Source organism: Contarinia nasturtii, unplaced genomic scaffold (assembly GCF_009176525.2).
Source record: "Contarinia nasturtii isolate CC-2019 unplaced genomic scaffold, AAFC_CNas_1.1 Cnas_scaffold_129, whole genome shotgun sequence".
NCBI lineage: Eukaryota > Metazoa > Arthropoda > Insecta > Diptera > Cecidomyiidae > Contarinia > Contarinia nasturtii.
In genome coordinates this window covers 2,191,674-2,214,144 of record NW_022197486.1, presented here as the reverse complement: position 1 = coordinate 2,214,144, position 22,471 = coordinate 2,191,674, and the positions used below count along the sequence as shown (strand labels likewise).

The 22,471-nt window shown below is 34.9% G+C and overlaps 5 protein-coding genes and 1 pseudogene across 7 annotated transcripts in view; 1 reads left to right on the top strand and 5 right to left on the bottom strand.

The window, feature by feature from the left end:
- LOC116350421 (neuronal calcium sensor 2) overlaps positions 1 to 8,930 on the bottom strand; it is an 84,131-nt gene extending 75,201 nt beyond the window's left edge. For both annotated transcript variants that reach the window (XM_031782225.1, XM_031782218.1), the window contains exon 1: positions 8,853 to 8,930. The gene's annotated coding sequence lies outside the window, so the exon portion shown is untranslated. The remainder of the gene's footprint in view (positions 1 to 8,852) is intronic.
- The window catches only part of LOC116350443 (neurocalcin homolog), a 109,125-nt gene extending 100,173 nt beyond the window's left edge, over positions 1 to 8,952 (bottom strand). Inside the window, exon 1 of the mRNA XM_031782242.1 lies at positions 8,853 to 8,952. The gene's annotated coding sequence lies outside the window, so the exon portion shown is untranslated. The remainder of the gene's footprint in view (positions 1 to 8,852) is intronic.
- A 3,361-nt stretch (positions 8,953 to 12,313) lies between these two features.
- Positions 12,314 to 16,946, top strand: LOC116344061 (peroxidasin). Its single transcript, XM_031772442.1, has 9 exons — positions 12,314 to 12,673; positions 12,785 to 12,874; positions 12,944 to 13,173; positions 13,274 to 13,648; positions 13,757 to 13,887; positions 13,985 to 14,154; positions 14,253 to 15,000; positions 15,120 to 16,020; positions 16,095 to 16,946. The coding sequence occupies exons 1-9, from the start codon at positions 12,504 to 12,506 to the stop codon at positions 16,838 to 16,840; spliced, it is 3,561 nt and encodes a 1,186-aa protein (XP_031628302.1). The 5' UTR covers positions 12,314 to 12,503; the 3' UTR covers positions 16,841 to 16,946.
- On the bottom strand, positions 16,933 to 17,874 carry LOC116344070 (NADH dehydrogenase [ubiquinone] 1 alpha subcomplex subunit 5). Its single transcript, XM_031772453.1, has 3 exons — positions 17,738 to 17,874; positions 17,353 to 17,517; positions 16,933 to 17,270 (listed from the first exon to the last, which is right to left on the bottom strand). Exons 1-3 carry the CDS (start codon positions 17,756 to 17,758, stop codon positions 17,082 to 17,084), a joined length of 375 nt encoding a protein of 124 aa, XP_031628313.1. The 5' UTR covers positions 17,759 to 17,874; the 3' UTR covers positions 16,933 to 17,081.
- A 171-nt stretch (positions 17,875 to 18,045) lies between these two features.
- Positions 18,046 to 19,286, bottom strand: LOC116344822. 2 transcript variants are annotated; one of them, XM_031773601.1, is made up of 3 exons: positions 19,126 to 19,286; positions 18,580 to 19,041; positions 18,046 to 18,509 (listed from the first exon to the last, which is right to left on the bottom strand). In XM_031773601.1, exons 1-3 carry the CDS (start codon positions 19,199 to 19,201, stop codon positions 18,211 to 18,213), a joined length of 837 nt encoding a protein of 278 aa, XP_031629461.1. In that variant the 5' UTR covers positions 19,202 to 19,286; the 3' UTR covers positions 18,046 to 18,210. The 2 variants fall into 2 exon arrangements, with proteins under 2 accessions (XP_031629461.1, XP_031629471.1); XM_031773611.1 differs by having other exon boundaries at positions 18,046 to 18,503.
- An 850-nt stretch (positions 19,287 to 20,136) lies between these two features.
- LOC116347867 lies at positions 20,137 to 21,324 on the bottom strand (annotated as a pseudogene).
- Positions 21,325 to 22,471: the final 1,147 nt, after the last annotated feature.

Below are 22,471 nucleotides of genomic sequence, written 5' to 3'. Positions count from 1 at the left end.
TCTCTTTGTCGGTTCGCTTTTGAAATAAAAGAAGGAAATGAGCATGGGTTGAAACCGAGAGTGGGTTGAATATGATTCAAGCCACATACGTAAACAAATTAAAGGTGAGCGTGAGAGGAAAGAGAAACACCACACCACCACCACCACCAACAACAACAACAAGCAACAGAGGTGGCACAGCAATGAAAACAGGCGGCCAAAAGCAAAATTGAGTTTTCTTTTGTGCGAAGGTGAGCCAAAATCACGCAATCCACATTCTTTTTTTTTCTCTGTTGTATGGATAAAAGTTAGCAAATGATTGAAGAAGCAAACTAAACCATCTGATAGAAATGGCACACAACCACACAATTCCTGTTGCCATTTCGGCCAATATATATTTATTCTCGCATTGTAGCCTGCATTATTTTCTTTTAACATTCCCACTATCAAATAAGCACATAGACGGGAAATGTCTTAGGACCTTTCTTGGTGGACCGATCTTTGTCTGCTGTTCAACGGTGGTTTGTTGTTCATTTCTGCGCCACGAGGCCGACAATTTCATTCCTGTCCCGACCGATTGTGTGGTTGATTTCAACATATTACCAAATAATTCATATTCATTAAACGCCAATATTCTTTATTTCTCTCTCACACTTGGTCCCTCTCTTCTGCTTACGCTGTTTAAACATCTATTTTATTTGGTAAATTTAACGCTTGTTTTCCATGCTTTCATCGCACCAAGGTTTATAGCCAAGTTCATTTTAGTACACATTCAATGGATATCAAATAAAATACGGCGTCGTCCATTTAACACGGAAGCTTTAAAAGTAAAACAAGGTGCGTCCCGTACAACATCCAGTTTCATTCTATAAATTCCATTAAAAACAGAAATTGCTCTAACATTACGGGAAAAAGATTAAATAAATGATATTTTATATTCATTTTAACGAATCCATTACTTTTCATTTTCTTTCCACCGAGGTGACAAGTGAGGTGCCATTTCTTCAGCTGCGTCAAGATTCATTTTATTTTTCTGCGTCTCAATTTTTACATAATTTTTTTTTGCATTTTGGTTAGAAAAAAGCACGTACAATTCGAACCATTTTTCTACTTTAATAGCATATAATATGCATACAAACACCCCTACCCAAAGCTCACGTAATTATCATAAATTTATGTCTTTTTTCGCTTCACATGCGATGCTTTTTTTGTGTGCGAATAGTATAGTGGGGATCAAAATATGATGAACGACTAAATAGCCAGTATATTTTAATCTTTAGACTACCCCGAAACACTACCACTACCAAACCATTAAATTCAATATGATAATTACTTCAGGGCAATATTTCAAATCGACCAATTTCAATTTTGTGTCATGGATTTTTTTCGACTTTCATTTCCAATATATTGGATAACAAAAAAAAATAATGGTAAGCATCCATTCCAATTGGCGCTGGTTCAAGTGTGCTACTGCAGAGAATTTAATTCAAAAAAAGATCTATAATGTATACTTGAAAAATTAAAAATGCTAAAATGTCCTTGGCATTAAAGAATACATGTATTTAGCATTTGGCCTGGCGTTCGCAACATAGCGCGTGTGATATGAATAATAAAACCCAGCGGAAAAATCCCCAAGCGTTTCTAACTAATGGAATTTGCATGGCATCAGTTTGGCGCTTTTGGTTCTGGTCATGTATTATCGTGCTGTGTGCTTTTTTATTAGTCTCGCTGTAATAACTGGACTGTATGATGGTGATGGTGCTTTGTTGTGATTTGTATTACAGAAAATCATAATAATAACAATAATAGCAATGGAGGGCGGGAGATAGGGAAACACAACAATATTTTTAATGTGTTTGTGTGTTGGTATGTGCATTTATGTGTGTGTTTATGTATGTGCGCGCGCCTTGTTACTTCGAGTGTCTATTTCGCGCTCCAAATTTACCTAAACCATTTATGAGCGGTTGAATGAAAAAAAATGTTTTGTTTCGTTGTGTTATCGATTGTGGTTGTTGAATATTTTAATGAATCTTAACAGGCGTTATAGGTGCCTAATAACAGCTATTAATCGTCTTTATGAGTTTGCGGTGTTGTTGTTGTTGTTGTCATCATCGTCGATTGTCTTTGTCGGTGGCGAACTGAATCAAAGCAACATAGCCATTTTTATTAATTTCCTCCATTTTTCGTTTGTGTCGCTTGAAAAAATAAAATGATTGCCATGAAAATGATGACACTTGTTAGATGTGACTGGCCATTTTAATGCCTCTCGTGTTAGCCGAGATTCATGCAACTGGAATCATTGACAACAACGGCGAAGAAAATGAGACAAATATCCCATTTACTTCAATTCACCTTATTTTCGTAAATTGGCTGTGATTTCGAGAGTTCAATCGTGTTATACAGAAAATAACAACGCATACGCAGAATGGCGGCAAAATTTGCATATATTCATTTGAGGGACGATCCAAATTTAACGCAAACTTATTCTACTTACGTACCTATTCGTATGCTCATTTTTACCCAAATGATTTAGACAACAACCATAGTAAATTTTCTTATTTGCTTTGTGGCTTTTTATTCAATGTTTTACTCTCAAACAAATGTGCACACAAGCTCTTCGTTTCTTGTTCTTTTTCGATTGCTATTAACGTTTGCTATTTGCGCTTCATGCGTGTCTGTCGACATTTGATATGGAAGCTTGAAAATGTACAACACCGTTGTAAACCATTAAAAATGCTTAAGCTCATGTGTATACAATTGTGCATGCACATTCTCTTTCCAATTCACCGTATTTTCATTCAAATAGTGGCGTCGACAACAATTCCTCTCAAAATGTTCGGATGCCACTGAAAATGACTGTGTAGATAATTTGTCTCAAGGGTGTTTTAGAAACATTCAAGTCACTCTCTCACGTTACGAATGGTGGCATGTACTATATTTAGCAACATATTCGTATTTCAAGCAAAATGAATATGTAAAATGTATGGCAAAGAAAATGCGTGTATTTTCAAGTGCAAGACATATAGTCACTGAACAATTTGCATGAACTTACTCGTTCTGCCAAATATTTCTATTCCATTTCCATATATCATACACATTTCATTTCCTACTTTGTCCTTGTACTGTTCGTTCGATTACATTTGTGTTCGTGCCTTTTTTCCTTATTCAATTTTGTTTGGTTCGAGCGAGGCCTGTTTCGAATACAGTCTTTATCTTTCTTGGTTTGCCGACTTTGAATGTCAAATGTTATTTTACTGTGTAAGTGTTAGTCGAAGTGATAATGGCATGTACACGAACGATGTGGTGTCGGTGGTACGTGTTTTTCTACTTTCTTTTTTTTGGCAAAACTTCTTAACATTACTTAAGAATTTCATCGAAATTCGACCCGAAAGGTGATTGCTGAATGCAGGTGGTATTTCTTATTCCGTCGTTACATTTTCACTCTGTCTTGAAAATTCAAGTTGTTTTTCTTGGCACACTTGTGATAGAGAACATTTGACACAATGTCATTGCACACAATTTTTGTGTTGCATAGTTGCGCCATTGTGTCTCTTGTGCTTGCATACCGTAAATGAACGACTTAATATTATTTCACATCAAGTCGTTTTCAGTCAATTTTCGGACGTAGCCACAGCCGCCAACACTGCCGGAATGCATGATGCAAACTTTTTTTTCACCTTATCGTGTCATAATGTTCGTTCTTCCGTTTAAAACTGAAAATATTCATATGCAAGAATGCACTCAGTTTTTCCACACTGTTTGGCTATGCCGTAAAAACTTTAAAACGATTTTCCACGTCTATTCCCCGCTTCACAAAACATTAACGCATCTTTGGGTTTTTTGTGCGCGCGTTCGTTTCATTTCTTTTATCCGATTCACATTCTTCTTTTTTTGCCCGCCTGCCTTTTTCTTCTTCATTTTATTGAATTTGCGATGTAAGTTGTTTTTTTTCTTTTCGGTATTTGGTTAAGTCTATTTGCGCCGTTTCGTTTTTTATGTTCGCCATTGTAGTTTTATTTTGTTATTATTGTTACTCATTTAACATTTGTTTGGCTTTGCTGTGTGTCGCCTTGCACGTTGCGAAAAATTCAACGATTACTAATGATGTAATTGAAGCAATTCGTTCGCGCGCGTAAGTGTGTTTTGTTTGTTATTTATTCGACCGCGAGGCGGAAAACATGTATCCATATGATGATGGTTTGTAGTCGCGTATACACATGTTCATTTTTTGTTGTTGCTACTTTCAATTTTGTGCGGTTTATTTATATGATTATACATCAATCTAATAAAACTATATGTACGCGACGTACATCTTTCAAAATACTTTTGAGATAATGCCATAATTCGTGTGTCTTTTCTTTTCTCATTTGAATTTCTTTATCTTTAGGTGGCATTTTAAAACAAATATGTATACAAAACAGTCATAGCCACATTGTCATTGCTACCACTTCTGTTATTGTAATTTATTGTTTTGGAATGCATATTTTGTGCTGGCAAAATAAATAAATGTAAAAAAGATCCAGATTGTTGAACGAGAGCAAACGAAACGTAAATTTATTGTCTTATGTGCTAAAAACTCATGAAGTCAGACTCTTTGGTTGTGTGTGTGTATGACTTGACGTAGTCGGATCAAATGTGACGACCGAGCAAAAGACAAAAACAGAGATTATAATTGAATTGAAATATAAACAATGCGCCAAAGAATTAATCATAAACATTGGTACTGTGTGCTAATTTTAAGAAAGACAAGAATAGCACGATGGCAACAGCGCAGCAATGATGAGAGAATGGCGGCCACAAGCTCTGGGGAGAGTGAGCAAGAGAGCGAGAGAGAAAGATGACGGAGAGTGATCGGCGACCGAATGCAAAATGTGCAAACGACAAAGTTTGCAAAATGTTCGGTTGAGCTTAACGAATTTTGAAGCATAAGTCAAATTAATCATGATTCCGTTGTTACAAAAATAAACAAACAAAAGTTTTAATAGAACAAAAACCGAATCCAACGCAAATTATTTATTACCATACACACATCTCGAGCACACTTCATTGAAGCGCCAAAATCAATGTTCTCTCTCTCTCTCTCCTTGTGTAAACCAGCGGATAGCACGGAAATGTCGCGAACTATCCAAAATTAACAGCACAAATATTGAACAACATATTCAAATTGACATCACATATAAGGCAATCACCATTTAACAAAGTAAATAATGCGTCAATGGTGTCGTCACACAGAACAAAAAGAATTCAACCGATCGCTCTCGAATCAAGTCATTTTTATTTACAATTGAACTTTGAATTCTTTTTTTTTACTTATAAAAACATATCACTTAAAATTCACACACACGTCAAATTTCCCACACCAAAAAACACATTATGTTTGTTAACAAAAAAAATTGAAACGTTAAGAGTTTCATTTAATAAAATGGATATTTTCTTTTGTTGCAATCATTGGTGCTTGTTCATTTTTTTATATTCAAAATTGCAATAAATTTTTTGTTGTTGTTTATGGTTACTGCTGTCGTCGTCGTTGTTGTCATCGTTTTTGTCAATTTTCATTCGCTTGCAACAGAGCTATCCGTTCAGATTTTGTGTTGTTTTGATTTTTATTTGCAATATGCGAAACAGATTCACTTGCCTGCTTTTATTGTTGTGCTAAAATTGAGCTGCCTATCTCTATGATCGCAAAGCTTATCCTAATATTATGTGTGAGAATCATTTTGGTGCGTTTTCTTTGGCAATTTTCTTTTTAGTCATTGTAATAAACATTTTTTGATGCTCATTTTCATTTTACGAAAAAAAATCGATCTAATGACATTGCTGTCAAGCCAAACACATATGACGCCGCTGTCGCCATCGTCGTCGCCGCCTCACTCAATTTTTTTTTTGTTCAACAATGATGATGCATAAGATTGGATTCCATTTGTGAGTCACCATTTTTCCTCTCTGTCTTTCCTCTCTATTCATCATAGTCTCTCTATTTCATTTTAACACTTTGTCTATTATGTCCTCTATCATCAGCCACTTTTCTCGTCGATTTGTGTTTACAAAACATGATTGAACAACACGTAGAAAAATATATGTTAGTTGCTTTATTCTCGTCTCAATCTATCTCACTCGTGTTCGCATTCATTTGACATGTATTTTTAATGATTGACTGAAATATTGTCGCTATTTTTGCACAGTGTCGCATAAAATCTATGTGCCATTCGTTTATGGGTTCATTTTCGTTCTTTGTGTAATTTAATACAAAATTCGATTCACATAAATGTATCCAAACGTGCGTTGGATGTTGTTGTTGCTGTTATTGTTATCATCGTTGTTGTCGTTGAAGTTGTTGTTGTTGTTGTTTTGTGTGTGTATGATATTAATGCGCTTGATGGTATATGGTATTCGATTTATATGAGATAAGACAATCGCAATACGCACGTAAGCTTTCAACGAGCCAAATGAAGAGCGCTATGGCGAAAGAGAAAAAAAAACATACACAATAGCAACATACAACAAAAATGATGAAGAATGTGCGTATGTGCGCGTTGCTCATTTCATTTATTGTCGTTGACATCGCGTTCTCTTAATATTCTTGCGATCCGCTTGCATATATTGTGTAGAAATTTGCACACACATTTTTTTTTTGTCTTCGTTCGCTTTTCATTCGTTGTTTTCGTTCACATTCGCTTAAATAATAAGTTGGTTCTGATACATATTTTTTTTTTTTGCTACTGCTGATGCTTACATATTTATTTGATTTTACTTTTTTTCATTCATTGTATGGGCTGATACTCTTATTTCGCCTAATTTATCACATTTAAAATGTGCGCAGACTGTAGCGGTAAATGGCTACAAGCCGACGAGAAAATATATCGTTCTGTCTTTCTCTTAAAAATGAGAATGAATCGCGATGATATTTATGGAAAATGAAAATTTGTTTCGGTACGAAAAAAATAACACACGCACACACGAAAATATTTTAAACCACAATAAATCTAAACGTACCGAAACCGACGATTTAAAATTATGTATTCGCGCGTGCACTTTTTATTGCCTTGCAAAAGTAAAATTCAATTTCTATTTCATTCTGTGCATAAACCACATAAAAAACAGAGAAAAAAACTTTGCGCTGTGATGTCGTCAGCAGTCGTGGTCGATGCGACAAAACTGAACTTTTCAGAGACACGAATTGAGAATAAATCTCTAACAGAGAGAAAGAGAGTGAAAGAGAAGAAAATGCAAAAATCAAATCGGCACAAGCATTAGAATTGGTTTGTCCAAATGTTGTGAAAAATTAATAGATTGTGTTATGTAAAAAAAATGTGTTTGTTTTTTGGTGGGCAAATGTGTAATTTAGTTTCGGTTCATGCATGTGTTTTATTAATCTTTAGAGCTACAGTTTGGGTTACGATGTGCATGCAATGCATGAATGAATTACTGTTTTGCGACAAATAAATTCACATTGGTTAATTATCGTTTTGATTCTACACATACCAAACAAAAAAGCAAACGAACGAACGAAAATGAATGTGGAAAAGATCACGAAATGTTTACTTTATTTTTCGTTTCATCCCAAAACAGATGTTCTTCATTTTAATATGAGACAGAAATGAAGATTCTTATCGGTCTACGGCCCGGTCGGACTGTCAAAATTATTCTTATTCTCGCTTGTGCTTTCTTTGCCCCGCAAATTATGTTTGAATGCGGATTTATTTGGGGTTTTGCGTCATCGGAAAGGGTAAATATTAAAATAAAACCGCACAGATGTAAAGATTTTTTGTTTTCATTTTGTGTTTCTTCTGTTGGTTTTCGTCACCATGGTTGTTGTTGTCGTCAAATATAGACAGAGAACAGACAGACCATTATTGTTACATGCACAAACCTATTACACTGCACATTGTGAGTGCTGCATTGCAATAGTCGGCTACAATAAGAATAATAATTGTAACAACAACAATAACAGAGAATACACATACACAAACACGAACATACACCGTGTGTGACATTTCTTGGCTTGCATCTCTCGACTAATGCGAATTGCCGCAAGCCGTTCATAAGAAACCAAATCGGAAGGGAGACAGAGAAAAGTGAAACAAACTATAAACAGCAACTACATTAAAATATTGAAAAATCTTATTCGATTTGGCATCGAGATATAGAAGTTTTTCTTGATTGAAAAAAACCAACTATCCATCACATGGGACTTTTTCTTCTATTTGCCATGTTCGCGATCAATCTGTCTCTTGTCGTAGCGAATGCATCGAACTTTAAACGCAATGCCGCGAACGCATTCAATTGACTGCAATCTTTTTCTTTCAGAACTTTTGATGCACATTTCATTCACGTGTTTGTACAATTCAAACGCAGAGATTCTCTTCTATAAAAAAAAACTACATTTTTTCACCAAACTAAAAGGTCGAGAGAGAGGAGTGTAAAAGATTGAAAAAACACGTTACTTTATATAAAAAACGCAAACCAAAAAATTCCTTATCTTACTTTTACCTATTCATATTCATATATATTTTCCGTTATCATTTGTTCCCTTTCATTCCTAAACCCTTGCTCTTCTTCAAACACATATGTTTTCCTTGCATTGGCTCGATAATTCATTGTTTCAGGTTTTTTTTTATTGTATCTTAGCGAATAATATCTATTGTTTACTGAGGTCTTTTTCGCATGAAATTTCTCACACAAAAGAAACGAAGAAAAATTTAAGGCCACGTTACAAAAATCAAGCTAAAAGGAGATGTTCTTCCGTTTTTCTTCGTCTTATTCTTAAGGTATTGAATAAAAAAGGTTTGAATAAAACTTGAAGATTGTTTTCGTAGGAACAAAAAAAAAAAACACAAAAAAATGGGGTAAGACATATAGTAAAACCAACATACATAGTTTTGATGTTCGATTATAGGTGCGTCTCTCTATCATGAGAAGGTTGTGTGTTTTGTGTGGTGATGATGTTTGATCGACTGATGCTTTAAGCTGGATAACACTTTCGATTATATAGATTTTGTTCACGTTTTTTTTTATGTGTGCATAATAAAAATCGGTATTATTATTTGTTTGTGTCTGTTTTCGGTTTTTACTTCAATTTTGCCACTTTTGCACAATTGTTTATCTATGTATGTTGCTTGCCCGCTGATTTCGTACTCTCTGCCTGTCGCTGTAATAATTTGTATTGTTACTGCGGCTCAATTTTATTACGATTTTCAACTTAAAACATATTTTTTTTTCTCTCAATATTTTATTTATTCGATGTGCTATGTGATACTCATTCTAATCCGTCAAATACCTTCTGTTTTTCGCTCACAAACTTGGCCACATATAATACAAGGAGTTGAGAACCAGAAGCAATTTAGGAAAATAATGAAAGTGACAAAAGCACAAAGTGAGCATCGAAGAAATGAAAAACGGCTCGAATTCGATCGAAACGATGGGAAATTTAATCAGACATATGACGATTCATTTATTTGTTTCGCATACGAGCGATGACAACAACAATAATAAAAAGAGAGAACGAAATCCAATAAACACGAGCAAACTGGATGTTTTTCAAGTGAAAATTCACACAAACACACATTCCCACAATTGCTAAATTCGGTAATTTATTGACAAAAAAATACACGAAAGTTTTTGCTTCGGTTGCTTATTACGAAAAATTAAAAAGCACTAACAAAACAAATCGTTCCATTCACATGGCTAATTGATTGATTTAATTTGAATTGAAATTTCACATCACACAGATTGACCAAAACAAACAAGTGTTGTTCGTATATATTGGAAAATCGAATGAAAGAGAAAAAAAACCTTTTTTTTCCCTTGATGAAAGATGTACAAATTGTGAACCATGTACACAAACTCACTGAAAAAAAAACAACAATAGCGAAATTTAAAACAAAAAGTTAAAATTATGTATAACACAAGGAACAAGGTGGCATATGAGGCAATTTTTTTTACTCGCTATATGCGATATTTCGTTTAGTTCGGATTAATAATAAATCAAAGAGTATGAAATCACACATGCACATACACATACATGCACACACCTTATGTTTTTATTTTTATTTGCTGCTGCTGCTGTTCGAAATGCAGCTGAAATTTCGAGCGAGTGAATCGGTTTTGTTATGTTTTCTTTTTCGAGCGCTGGTCCATCGACAATTCTTTATTTGATATTTTTCGCTTTTTTTATGTTTCGTTTTTAGCTAACAACGAGATTCGCGATATATGCGTGATATATAGGATTTTTGACTATATTTTCTACTTCTTTTCTACGAGTTGATTATTTAATAGACGATCTTTTTTTTTATATTGGTTGATATTGTTTTTTTTGGCGATTTTATGTGGTTTGTTTTCTTTCTTCTTTTTTTTTTTTTAAAAAAAGGACTACTGTTCTAAAGACAATTGAACGAAAGAAGTAAATAACACTGTTGTTTTCACTGTATTTTTAATCCCTTATTGCAATTGACTTTCTTCGTGTATTGCGTTAGTCTTTTCTTTTAAGGTAAAACAATTAATTCGGAATTTTTGTGTTGTTGTCAATTTATTTTTGTTATTATTATTTCTTTTCTCTTTTTTGTTGCTGAATAGAACACTAAACTAACTTTTTGACAGATGATTATTTTTGCATATTACTCGAGTACGAGAGAGTTATTTTCATTTCGTTCTATTTGGTCGCATTACATTCGTTGTGGATGTGCGATGGTGTGCGTGCGATTTATTCGTACACGCTTTAAGTTGTCGTCCGTGTCGTATCGTAGACACGATAATATTTGTGTATTTTATGGATGTGTGTATTGCAGCATTAGGAGAGACAGGCAAAACCGCGTAACAGTATTGGGGATTAAATGTATGACAGAACTGAACAAAAAAACACACACACTTTTTTATTCTTTTTGGTCTCTATTTCTTTCTTTCTCTCTGTCTCTATCTATCTATCTCTCTCTTTCTCTCCCCCATATGTCGCTGTTATAAAATTGAGACTCGGCAAAATCACTGTATTAGGCGCGCTACTAACTAAATGTACTCTTACATTTGATATTGTTCGGCATATTTGCACCACACGTGTGTGTCATTGTGTATGTAAAAATTCGATTGTATATTGCACGGAATACGATTTTGACATTTACACATACAAAGAGAAACGCACATCATATCAGCGTAATACGTAATTCTTGCTATATAAACTAGATCCCGCTTGCTCTCACGTGTGTCTTTTTTCAATGTGAACCAGTCCATGTGTGCGTGTATGTGTGCTTGGTTTGTGTCGTCGCGTATGAGCGACTAAATTATTTTGTACAGATCTATGTGGCATATGTATGTGTGGGAGTGAACGCGCACGTGTATTTGTATTTCACATACCGATTTTGACGGACAGTCGACCAATTTCAAGTTTTTGATGTTGCGCGTTGCGTTCCATTCGCCAATGTGTGTTACACATCGCAATCGGGCCCAAAGCACACAATTCACATTTGTTTGAACAGTTAGTACTGGTGGCTTTGAAAAACGAGAATGACGACAACGGCGACAGACATTTGATTCAAACAGGGAACGTTACAAAAATTAATGCGACACATTAAATTGACATTGTATGTTCAAATTTTTTTTTTCGTTATCGTTCTCCTTTTGCTCAGCTGAATTATTTTTTGTTTCTGCTTGCATTGAGTAAAAAAAAGATTCAGTTAAGGAAACGCCTATTTCCTTTCTCAACCCTTCTGTGGCTGGAATTCTACATGCGATATTCATCTGTTGATTGTAACCATATTCTAAATTTACATCTTGTCTCCTGATAAAGATCGAACGCATTTATTTCTTTAAAATAAAAATTTATTTCACATAAAAATTAAAATGAGTACGAAATTTTGGTTTTATTTCAATCTCTTTCTTTGTGTATGAAAATTATCGCTTCCGGCTAACGTATTACTTTATTCCGGCTTTTGAAAATTGGATATAGACAGCTTTGTTTATGATGCACAGAATATAGTGGTCGGATACAAGACTGCCATGTGTAAGATAACGCATCTCATTCGTTTTTTTTTGTTGTTGTTTTATTCTGAGCAACAACATTTTCGATGTAGAACTTTATATTGAGCTAGTTACAGCTAAACATTGGCCTGAATGCGCCACATTTCAATTGAACGGTTCAGATAAGAGTATCCGTTCCATACGGCACAAACAGCATATACGAAACATGTAATTAGCTACTGACTGCGGGCCAACGATAAGAAATATCCGTTTATTAAAACATACATACATATAGATAGACATTTTTTTTCGAAGGCTCATTCTTTCTTTTATCATCAACATAAATTCTCTTTCAAATATTCGTTTCTACATCATTTGGTGCAAAATGTATTCACTATTGGTGCCACATAAATTGTAAAAATTCTGTGAAATCTTTTATATTGTGATTCCGGGTGCGAAAATATAGTAGTCAAGTCTGATGTAAGCAATCAGACGCATCAAATCGCATATCGCGCTTCTTTTAAATTACGAAATAAACATAAATAGGGATTAAAAAAAAAAAAAACGGAACCCCAAAAATGACTTGTGGATTTTTAAATAAAATTCTCTGGTCCTTTTTACTGGCCCTAACCGTTTCACAACAATTATCTGCTTGCCCAACCGAATGTAGCTGTTACAATGGACAAGCTCAGTGTACACGCTTACCTGCCTCGAAACTCATTCAATTACCACACGCTACACGGATTTTGTAATGAACATTTTTTCCGCTTTTTTTTCGTTTTCTACTTTTTTTCGTTTTCGTTTTCGTTTTATGATGAAATCACAAATATAACTGATTTTAATTTTTCTTTCAATTTAGAGTTTTGTACAACACCGATTTACGCCGTTTAGAGCAAGTTTCGTTCGCATCGTTAATATCAAATTCAGTGGCAATCAAACTAGAACGAATGTAAGATAAAAACGGAAGCTAAAATCTTTTTAAAGTCAATTTTCCGATTAAATCGATCTTTCATTTCAGCGAACTCTTTAACAATAATATTGTTCAATTATCTTCGAACACATTTGATGATTTGCCAGCATTGCACTACTTACGAATCGACAAAAATACCATAAATTGCGATTGTGCCGCACTTGATCTCTTCCGAAAGTTTGACGAAAATCGTGCTCGTGCACACATCACATGTAATACCCCGCAGCATTTGCACGGAAAAAACTTAAATCACGTTAGTGATACGGAAATAAGATGCGGTAAGTAAAAGTATAGATACCGCTACGGTTTGCACAAAATTGCTTCGTTTGTTGCCGGGGATGAAGAAGAAAAAAACCGGTTATCTATTTTATTCTTTAGATTCGGTTGGCGGAAATAAGTTAAAGTTAACAGGAAAAGATGGAAACTCAATGTTTGTATGCCGTACAGAAGACGAACTGAATTTAGATGAATTCGATGCTGATGTCAGTGCAGAAGAGAGCGATTCACCGATTTCAGTTGATATACAAAATTTGGCATCCAGTTTTATCGGTGAACATGAGTGTGTTTTTAGTGAAGTGCCACAGGGATTTCAAAGTGAACATTTAAAATTAATGGTTACAACCGAAGCAAATGCATTCAATCAAGTAACGGCAAATACCGAATTCAAAGCTGAAATAGTCGTTGAACGTACAACAACAACCATCAACAATGCACAGTTTGACGATGAAATGTATATCAATTGCCCAAAATCAGGTAAACAACAATATAAAGTGGATATTGTAATATCATAGAAGAAATGAATGAATATCTACAAAATCAAAACGATATACCGAATAAATTCTATTGATATGTATATTCCAGGAAAATTTGTATGCAGTTCGGAAAAACAATCGGAAAAGCCAAAATTCATAAATGAACCGTTTAATATCGACGCCTATGTTGGTACTACAATTGAAATTCCATGCGAAGGGGAAGGCAACCCAAAGCCAGAAGTAAGTTTATTACAACACAAAAGAATCCAAGAAAAACAATTATTACTGGAAATTGTAAACAATTTATTCGTCGTCTCCTCCTTCTTCTTCGCTGCAGGTTCAATGGAAAAAAGATGGTCGAACGTTGGCGCAAAATGTAAATCATCGTATTGGCATCAGCGGAAGTTTATTTATAAAGAAAATAACAGCACAAGAAGCTGGCCGCTATGAATGTACGCTACGTAATAGTTTGGGTCGAGTGAGTGCATCAGCCCTTGTAACCGTGAAGTAAGGAAATCAAAATAATTAAACGAAAAAACTGTTTAATTAACTATTATTTTCCATTACCGTTTTTTTTTTCTATTTAAAAAAATGAATGCAAATAGAAACAAGGACACTGTTTCGCCGAGTGAGCAAGTAATTCGAGTTGCATTTGCCGATGCGGCTCGTGAAGTTGATACAGCCATAAATCAAACGTTGGCCTATCTATTTGATCCTAATTCAAATCGGCATCATGGTGATCTATTTAAAATCGCACGATATCCGAAAGGAAATGCACGTGAATTGGCCCGTTCATCCGAAATATTCGAACGAACATTGGTCAATTTACGTAAACAAATAAATGCCGGTGCAAAATTACAAATTGATGCCGATAAATTCAACTATAAGGATATTTTTACAAGCGAACAATTAGATTTAATTGCACAATTATCCGGTTGCATGGCACATCGAATTAAACCAAATTGTTCGGCCAATATGTGCTTTCATATGAAATATCGATCGGCCGATGGTACCTGTAATAATTTCGAGCATGCAATGTGGGGAGCATCATTAACGGGTTTTCGACGATTGGCAAAACCAATTTATGAAAATGGTTTTAGCACACCAATCGGATGGGATAAGGAACGTTTGTACTATGGACATCGTAAACCAAGTGCACGTCTTGTATCAACGGAAATTATTTCAACAAAGGAAATTACACAGGACGATAGAATCACGCATATGGTTATGCAATGGGGTCAATTTTTGGATCACGATTTAGATCATGCAATACCGTCGGTGAGCTCAGAAAGTTGGGATGGCATCGATTGTAAAAAAACATGTGAAAATACAGCACCATGTTATCCGATTCAGGTATTTATTTAAAAATAAATTGATTACATTTATGTTTTAAATTTTTAATCAATTTTCCAATGTTCGTTAATGTTGACCGATCGACGTTCGACGTTGTGTTCGATAATATGTATTTTCAGGTTCCGCCAAATGATCCACGTGTCACAAATCGTCGTTGCATCGATTTATTTCGATCAAGTGCAATATGTGGATCGGGAATGACATCGATTCTATTCGATACGGTACAGCATCGTGAGCAAATAAATCAATTAACGGCTTACATTGATGCGTCTCAAGTGTACGGTTATTCGTATGAATTTTCACGTGACTTGCGTGACTTCAATCCAAATGTCGGTTTACTTCGTACGGGTGTAAATTTTCCAAATCAAAAGTCAATGTTACCATTTGCTTCGCCAACCGACGGAATTGATTGTCGTCGTGATGTCGAAGAGAGTAAGATGAATTGCTTTACAGCTGGTGATATTCGGGCAAACGAACAAATTGGTTTGACAGCAATGCATACGATATGGTTGCGCGAACACAATCGCATTGCTGCCAAATTGAAAGAAATCAATTTTCATTGGGATGGTGAAACATTGTATCAAGAAGCTCGTAAAATTGTCGGCGCCGAAATGCAATTGATAACATATGAACATTGGTTGCCAATAATTCTTGGGCCAAAAGGTATGGAAATGCTTGGACCGTATAAAGGATACGATCCGTCGGTCGAAGCAACTATATCAAATGAATTTGCAACGGCTGCACTGCGTTTTGGTCATACATTAATCAATCCGATACTGCATCGTCTCAATGAAACATTTGAACCAATCGAACAAGGACATTTGCAATTGCATCGTGCATTTTTTGCGCCATGGCGTCTTGTTTACGAGGGTGGCGTTGATCCATTGATACGTGGCATGTACAGTGTACCGGCCAAATTGAAAAAACCATCAGAAAATCTCAATACAGAATTGACCGAAAAACTATTTTACAATGCTCATGCTGTTGCACTTGATTTGGCCGCTATAAATATCCAACGAGGTAAATAAATGTCCATTCTTTATTCGTATTTAGTGTTATATAGTGGTTTTTTTTGTTTGGTTTATCTTTGGTAGGCAGAGACCATGGAATTCCCGGTTATAATGAGTATCGCGCTAAATGTAATCTAACCGTTGCACATACATTTGATGACTTAAGACATGAAATAAGCGATGCAAGTGTACGCGAAAAGCTCAAGAAATTATATGGACATCCGAGTAATATTGATTTGTTTGTCGGTGGTATTTTGGAAGATCAAGTGGAAGGTGGAAAAATAGGTCCATTGTTTCGATGCATTTTAATTGATCAATTCGATAGATTACGACGCGGTGATCGTCATTGGTATGAAAATCCATCAACTTTCCAGCCCGCACAATTATCACAAATTAAAATGTCTTCATTGGGACGCATTTTATGCGATAATGGCGATAACATAACACAAATCACAGACAATGTCTTCTTTTTGCCACAAACACAAGGCGGATATAAATCTTGTGAGAGAATTCCAAAAATTAATTTGAATGTTTGGTTGAATTGCGACAAGTGTTCAGCACATCAAGATCCAAATACATTTTATGCCGATCCGAATTTACCGCGTCAAAGCCAAACGAGTGGTGCGACAAGAACAAGACGTGATGTACCTGAGTATGGAGAAATTGACGATGGTAGTGGTGAAGTCGATAAAACAATTGAAGACACTCTGCCAAATCATACGGGTGATTTGAATGAATTACAAATGATTACAACAACATTGAAATCGGTTCAAGCGGCAATTGCCGATTTACAAGAACGCATCTTAAAATTGGAAGCTCAAGCTAATTAATTTCGTGGCACTATTAAATTTCTGTCTATACATTGTCATTTAAAATGTTTTGTTTTATACGAAAATTGTCTATGGAAATAAAGTTGAATAAATTTATTCTATGAAATTGGTTGACCTATTTATTTAACATAACATTTTTACATAATGTCCGTATGTTTTATTTGGATTTTCTTAAGCCTGAATTTCGTTTCATTTCTGCTTCAAACATTCCTAAGCGTATGAAGAGACAAAACAAAAATGCTTAAGATTGTGGTGAGATTTTTGCCGGTGGCCATGTCCATTGTGATGGTGGAGCTTGCCGGGCAAGTGGTTCCCATGGTTTCCACGATAAGAATTTTCGTGACAACAATAATTCATTTTCAGCTTGAACGATCAACTCCTCAATTTGACCGCAACCAATTTTCTTTTCTATATCAATCGCATTCTGTGTCTATATAATTCAAAGGAAAGAAAGAAATATTTAGCAGATGTAGCGAATAATAAGTATAAACCTCGCATTCGATGTTACATACCGTGGCCACAATGTGAGCACGTTCACGGATAATTTTCTCTGTGTTCACACGGTAGGCAGCGGTCTCTGGCATTTGAGCTAATGCACGCAATGTTTTACCGTAAAGACTAGCCAATTGATGATGGGGATTTTTCGAAACCACCAAACCTGTCAATCCGGTCGATAGCTGAAATAGAATCAGAAAAATGCCATTTATTTAATTAGTGCATTTATGTGGTAAAAATTATGGAGTTTTTGGATACGAATGATTTTAACTACGAATGACATTTATTTTGATTGTGTAACACTCGCGTAAATACACACATTGTACTACGATTTACTCAGATTTTGCACACAGACAAATAAATGCGAACGATATTAGATCACTTGAAATTGAATTTACAAACCTTTTTCACTGCGCCCGACATTTTCAATTATTATCTCTGCAAAACTTAAGTTAAAATAGAAAACTTTATCCTTTCAGTTCGAAAAATCGTGTTAATAGGAGAAAAATATTGCGACCATTGAAAATGTCATAATAAAAAGTGTCAAAACCAATGAGAGCGAAATATGGCGAGACAAATGCCATCTATATTTCAAACTTTGCACTTTCAATATAATGTTGAAGTGATGTTTATTCATTATTTGAAATTGGTTTTGAGAGGTCGTTTTGGATGGATAAATAAATATTTGTTCAAATGATAGTTAATAAATATTTGATTCTTTGTTATCATTGCATGTGATTTGTATTTTCGATAAAGTACGACTTACTTTTAAGTATTTTTCTTTCGAATTATTTAAATACAATATTTGTTTTAAAATAAAAATAAACATTCGCATCGATGGTTTGAAAGAATATTGAATGTTTTTTTTACAGTGTTTAAATAGCATTTGGATTCGATGGTAATTGATTCATTTTTTCTGATTGATGTAAGTTCATCTTTTCAAGTTCTGCCTTTTGAATGTTTTGAACTTTATTTGAACTGTCCGATGGTGTTACTATGGAGGCCGTTGAATGATTTATGTTTGAACTCTCTGTTGGAATTAAGCTTGCTGTTTGCTGTTCAGTGGTATTTTCATTTTCCGTTTCATCACTGCAAATACAATTTTCATCTTCTTCCACGTATTCTTCACAACAATGACAACATTCCACGGGGCAATCGTCCTCATCTCCTTTACCTCAACGAATAAATTATTCTTTGTAAAAATGCCAGACCAAACTGATTTTCATTTTATTACCAATGCTTACCTTGTTCGCCATTTTCACCCATTTCACCATTATCTAGTTTATTATTTTGAATTCTTGCATTTTCTGTGAAGAATTTCTGAATTATATGTGATGATTTTTCTGCATTTCGATTATCTTGAATGTTTTCATTTTGATTCTCTGGAGCTTCTTTGTCGTGATGTTCTTGAAGTAGTTTTTCATGTTCTTTAGATGATGGAAGAATGATTTTTCCTGTATCGACTAATGCACCGAACGCTTCAAAAATCGTACACTCCGATTCGTTAATACAAAGACCTTGGAAATTCATCGCAAAGCCTTCAATGCAATCACATCCAACGCGAAATTCGTCGGCATTGGGCTGTGGAATATCACTACGATCGATTAAAAGATTTGCACACGATCTGGACGTCAACGTGTGATAATATGGATTCACAAATTGATAAGGATATACACAGCCAACATATTTTGTCTTTTTTGAATTTTCTGAATAAAAAAATACGAAGAAAAATAAATAAATTTAGTTTTTTATTTGTTAAACACTCAATAAGATGAATTGGTCATAATTACCTCGTCTTGGTCTTGCATCTATGAGACAACTGATTGCCAATAAAATCACAAAATTTGATAATAAAAATGACTTCATTTTGCCTATTCACGCAACAAAATTAAATTTATATCTTTATATATATATATATATATATTACTTTCGAATGTGCGCGATATACTGCAAAAACTGTTCTGATTTCAATTTACAAAAAATGCCACTTTTTATATAATCTGAATCGAATTCAGTCTCGTTCGATATTATTTGTTTATTGAAATGTTATTTATTTTAAAAGATCCAAAGGGTTTCCTATTTACTTACTTAATCCAAAAAAAGATATTTGGATTTGACAAGGTCGATCAAAGGCGAATATGGCTTCTGTAAAATATCGCTATTTCGAGCAATTTCGGAAATGATGATGAATACTGCGTTTTAACATATGAGTAAATTATTTATCTTAATACGAAAATTTAAACAGGTGAAAATCTCGCATTTATCGTCTCGCATTCGGTGTTTGGAATGCTTTCTACTTCCGTTGTACTTTAAAAATACCACAGCATTGGGTGGAAATGAATGAAAAATATTGATAGGAAGTGTCAATAGTTTGATCGAGAATATAGTAAAAATTCATTGTTTGAAAGGTCGAAATTAGAATGACCTTCAACCAAAACATTCAAAATTCTAGTTCATAGATTTGATTTCATCAAGATAAATGCAAATAGAATGAATTTACTCTTCTGTTTTATACTTGTACATATGGCGTGAACAAAGTGATGAATTGTTGACATTATACATGTTGGAATAAGATTATCATACATAATTTTGGATAATTTCAATCCGACTGTTCGCTTAACTTAAACTGAGTGGATCGTGTGATTAAAATACATCTGAAATATCTCAAATGAGAAATTTGTTAAAATTTTGTGTTTTATTCAAATTTTCTTGTTTCTTTCCTTGGATTTCATTACAAATTATTGTTTGCGTAGTTTTTTGGTGATCACTTTCTTGGCGTCGTCTATTGCAATGACTTATCACTATATGCATTTCATAGCAAATCCGTCTGGTTTCAGAATCAATTTATATGGATGATCGAATTCGACGCATTCGCCAGCATCGACCACGAGCACCTTGTCACTGTCCATGATCGTGTGCAATCGTAATCACAGTGCAATCGACGAATGTTTTTCGAATTGTCTCTTGGATCAGTTTATCCATCTCCGAATCAACATTTGCGGTGGCTTCATCTAATATGAGAATTTTATTCTTACGCAGAATGGCTCGGGCCAAACACAGCAATTGACGTTGACCAGCGCTGAAATTCGATCCACCGTCCAAAACTTTGGCATCCATTCCTCCAGCCAATGCTGATACCATTGACTTCATTTTGATTTGATCCTGTGAATCTCATAGTTCGTCGTCGCTTCTCTCATCAAATGGATCCAAATTAAATCTCAAGCTGCCAGAGAATAGGATGGCTTCTTGAGGAATGATAGAGATCTTTTTGCGTAAATCATGCAAACCGATCATTCCAATATCAACACCATCGATCAATATCTGACCTTCATTTTGTGCCAATCGAAACAGAGATTGGATTATCAAACTTTTCCCCGCTCCCATACGACCGACTACGCCAATTTTTTGCAGAAAAGTAAAAAAAAAAACACGCTCTAATTAAACAGTTGAGGAAGGCGAAGTTCAATCGATGCTTACCTTTGCATTGATATGGAAGGTTAACTTGCGAAGTACACGACCACTCTTCTCAGCATATCGCAAGCTGAGCGATTTAAATTGACTGTCACCATGATAAGGCCAATCCTTTGGCGGGGCATTTTTTTTATCTGATTCCAATGAAGGCTCCGCCGGAAGTTTGGCATATTCAATAATCCTTTCAGCGGACGTCTCATGATTCTCAAGCTCAGCACTTTGACGCATTCCCCACTGACATAATTGTATTAATAATAAGAAATACTACTAAAAATCGCCGGACCAACTTTACCACTTTCCACTGCTGAAATTGAATGGGAAAAGTATTTAAGACAATGAATATTCAAATTTTGAGAAGAAAAACAAACTTACTGCAATCTAGAAGAAAGAATCTAAATGTAACCGTGGCTATAAATAGCCAAATCGAATACACTCTTTTGAAGTATTGAGGTTTTGTACACGTTTACTGGCTGATAGCATACCCGTTTTCTCAGTATTGTCGATAGTTTCAATTCCATTCTCATGGTCTGTTGATAAATTACACATTCCACCATCTTTTCCGACGTTATTATTCCACGTTATTATTATTTTCATTTTTCGAGAATTTTGTTTCGGGCCTCAAAAGCAGAGCATCTTGATTTGCTGCTGCTCAGCATATAGCTGAGAGCTGAGAAATGCTGAACTCGTGCGGCTAACGCATACGAAACGGATGGCACGCACACATGCATTCTCCCCGTTTAAACGGTTATAAACAGTTGATTGGACGTTCAATTCAAAACTCAAAACTTAGCAACCAGTTGAGTTTGAAATTGTGTTGCGACCGACATATGAGAAGCTGCGAGAAAAACATCACGTCGCATCCTTCGTTATTTTGCTTACGTAAGTGAAAGCAAGAGATGAGATGCGACGTGCTGTTTTTGCTCTCAGTCTTTCATATATTCTGAAAGTGTACGTCTAACGCATACGAAACGGATGCACGATACATATTCCCCTTTCACTTCGTATGTTCGCTGGTATAGTGTGTAACCGTTGTACCGGCAATAGCGTCAACGGCAGCACATACGAAGCGAAAGGGGAATATGTATCGTGCATCCGTTTCGTATGCGTTAGCCGCACGAGCTCAGCATTTCTCAGCTCTCAGTAATATGCTGAGCAGCAGCAAATCAGGATACTCTGCTCAAAAGAAACTCTTGAATGCGCTTTATTGTCATGAATGCTTCAGCACTGTTGTTCAGGAAATATTGCATTTTTTTTGTTAAATAAACACTTTTAAGCCGTTTCGATCATTTTTAATATTCTAAATATTTCAAATGGAATTCAGAGTAACTTACTTGAAAATGAGTGAAACCGAAAAAAGATGAAGCAATGATACATTCAAAAGGTTGAAATAGACGAAACCATGAATACTTTCCGTGCAGTGGTTTCGTTCCCAAAGTAAACATATGAAACTAAATTGAGAAATATCGACACTTTTGTTATAATTTTGAAGGAGATGATCGTTGCACGATCTCTAAAATTGAAAATCTTGTTCAATTGGTTTAAAAACTTTTTATAGATTTTAACTCACTTTCTGATTTCATCGACCATTTTGGCGAAGAATTTCTCCCACGAATACGTTTTAATCACTTGCATGCCATGCAAAATCTCATTCATAATTTTCACACG

Bases quoted from the DNA above. Each gene is read 5' to 3' on its own strand.
- LOC116344070 (XM_031772453.1), bottom strand. From the start codon at position 17,758: ATGTCGGGCGCAGTGAAAAAG. The intron at 17,518-17,737 runs GTTTGTAAATTC...ATTCTATTTCAG, and splicing joins TGTCGGGCGCAGTGAAAAAG to CTATCGACCGGATTGACAGG. The intron at 17,271-17,352 runs GTATGTAACATC...TGAATTATATAG, and splicing joins GTGCTCACATTGTGGCCACG to ACACAGAATGCGATTGATAT.
- LOC116344061 (XM_031772442.1), top strand. From the start codon at position 12,504: ATGACTTGTGGATTTTTAAATAAAATTCTCTGGTCCTTTTTACTGGCC. The intron at 12,674-12,784 runs GTAATGAACATT...CTTTCAATTTAG, and splicing joins CCACACGCTACACGGATTTT to AGTTTTGTACAACACCGATT. The intron at 12,875-12,943 runs GTAAGATAAAAA...CTTTCATTTCAG, and splicing joins GCAATCAAACTAGAACGAAT to CGAACTCTTTAACAATAATA.
- LOC116344822 (XM_031773601.1), bottom strand. From the start codon at position 19,201: ATGAAGTCATTTTTATTATCAAATTTTGTGATTTTATTGGCAATCAGT. The intron at 19,042-19,125 runs GTAATTATGACC...TTTTTTATTCAG, and splicing joins AGATGCAAGACCAAGACGAG to AAAATTCAAAAAAGACAAAA. The intron at 18,510-18,579 runs GTAAGCATTGGT...TTATTCGTTGAG, and splicing joins GGGTGAAAATGGCGAACAAG to GTAAAGGAGATGAGGACGAT.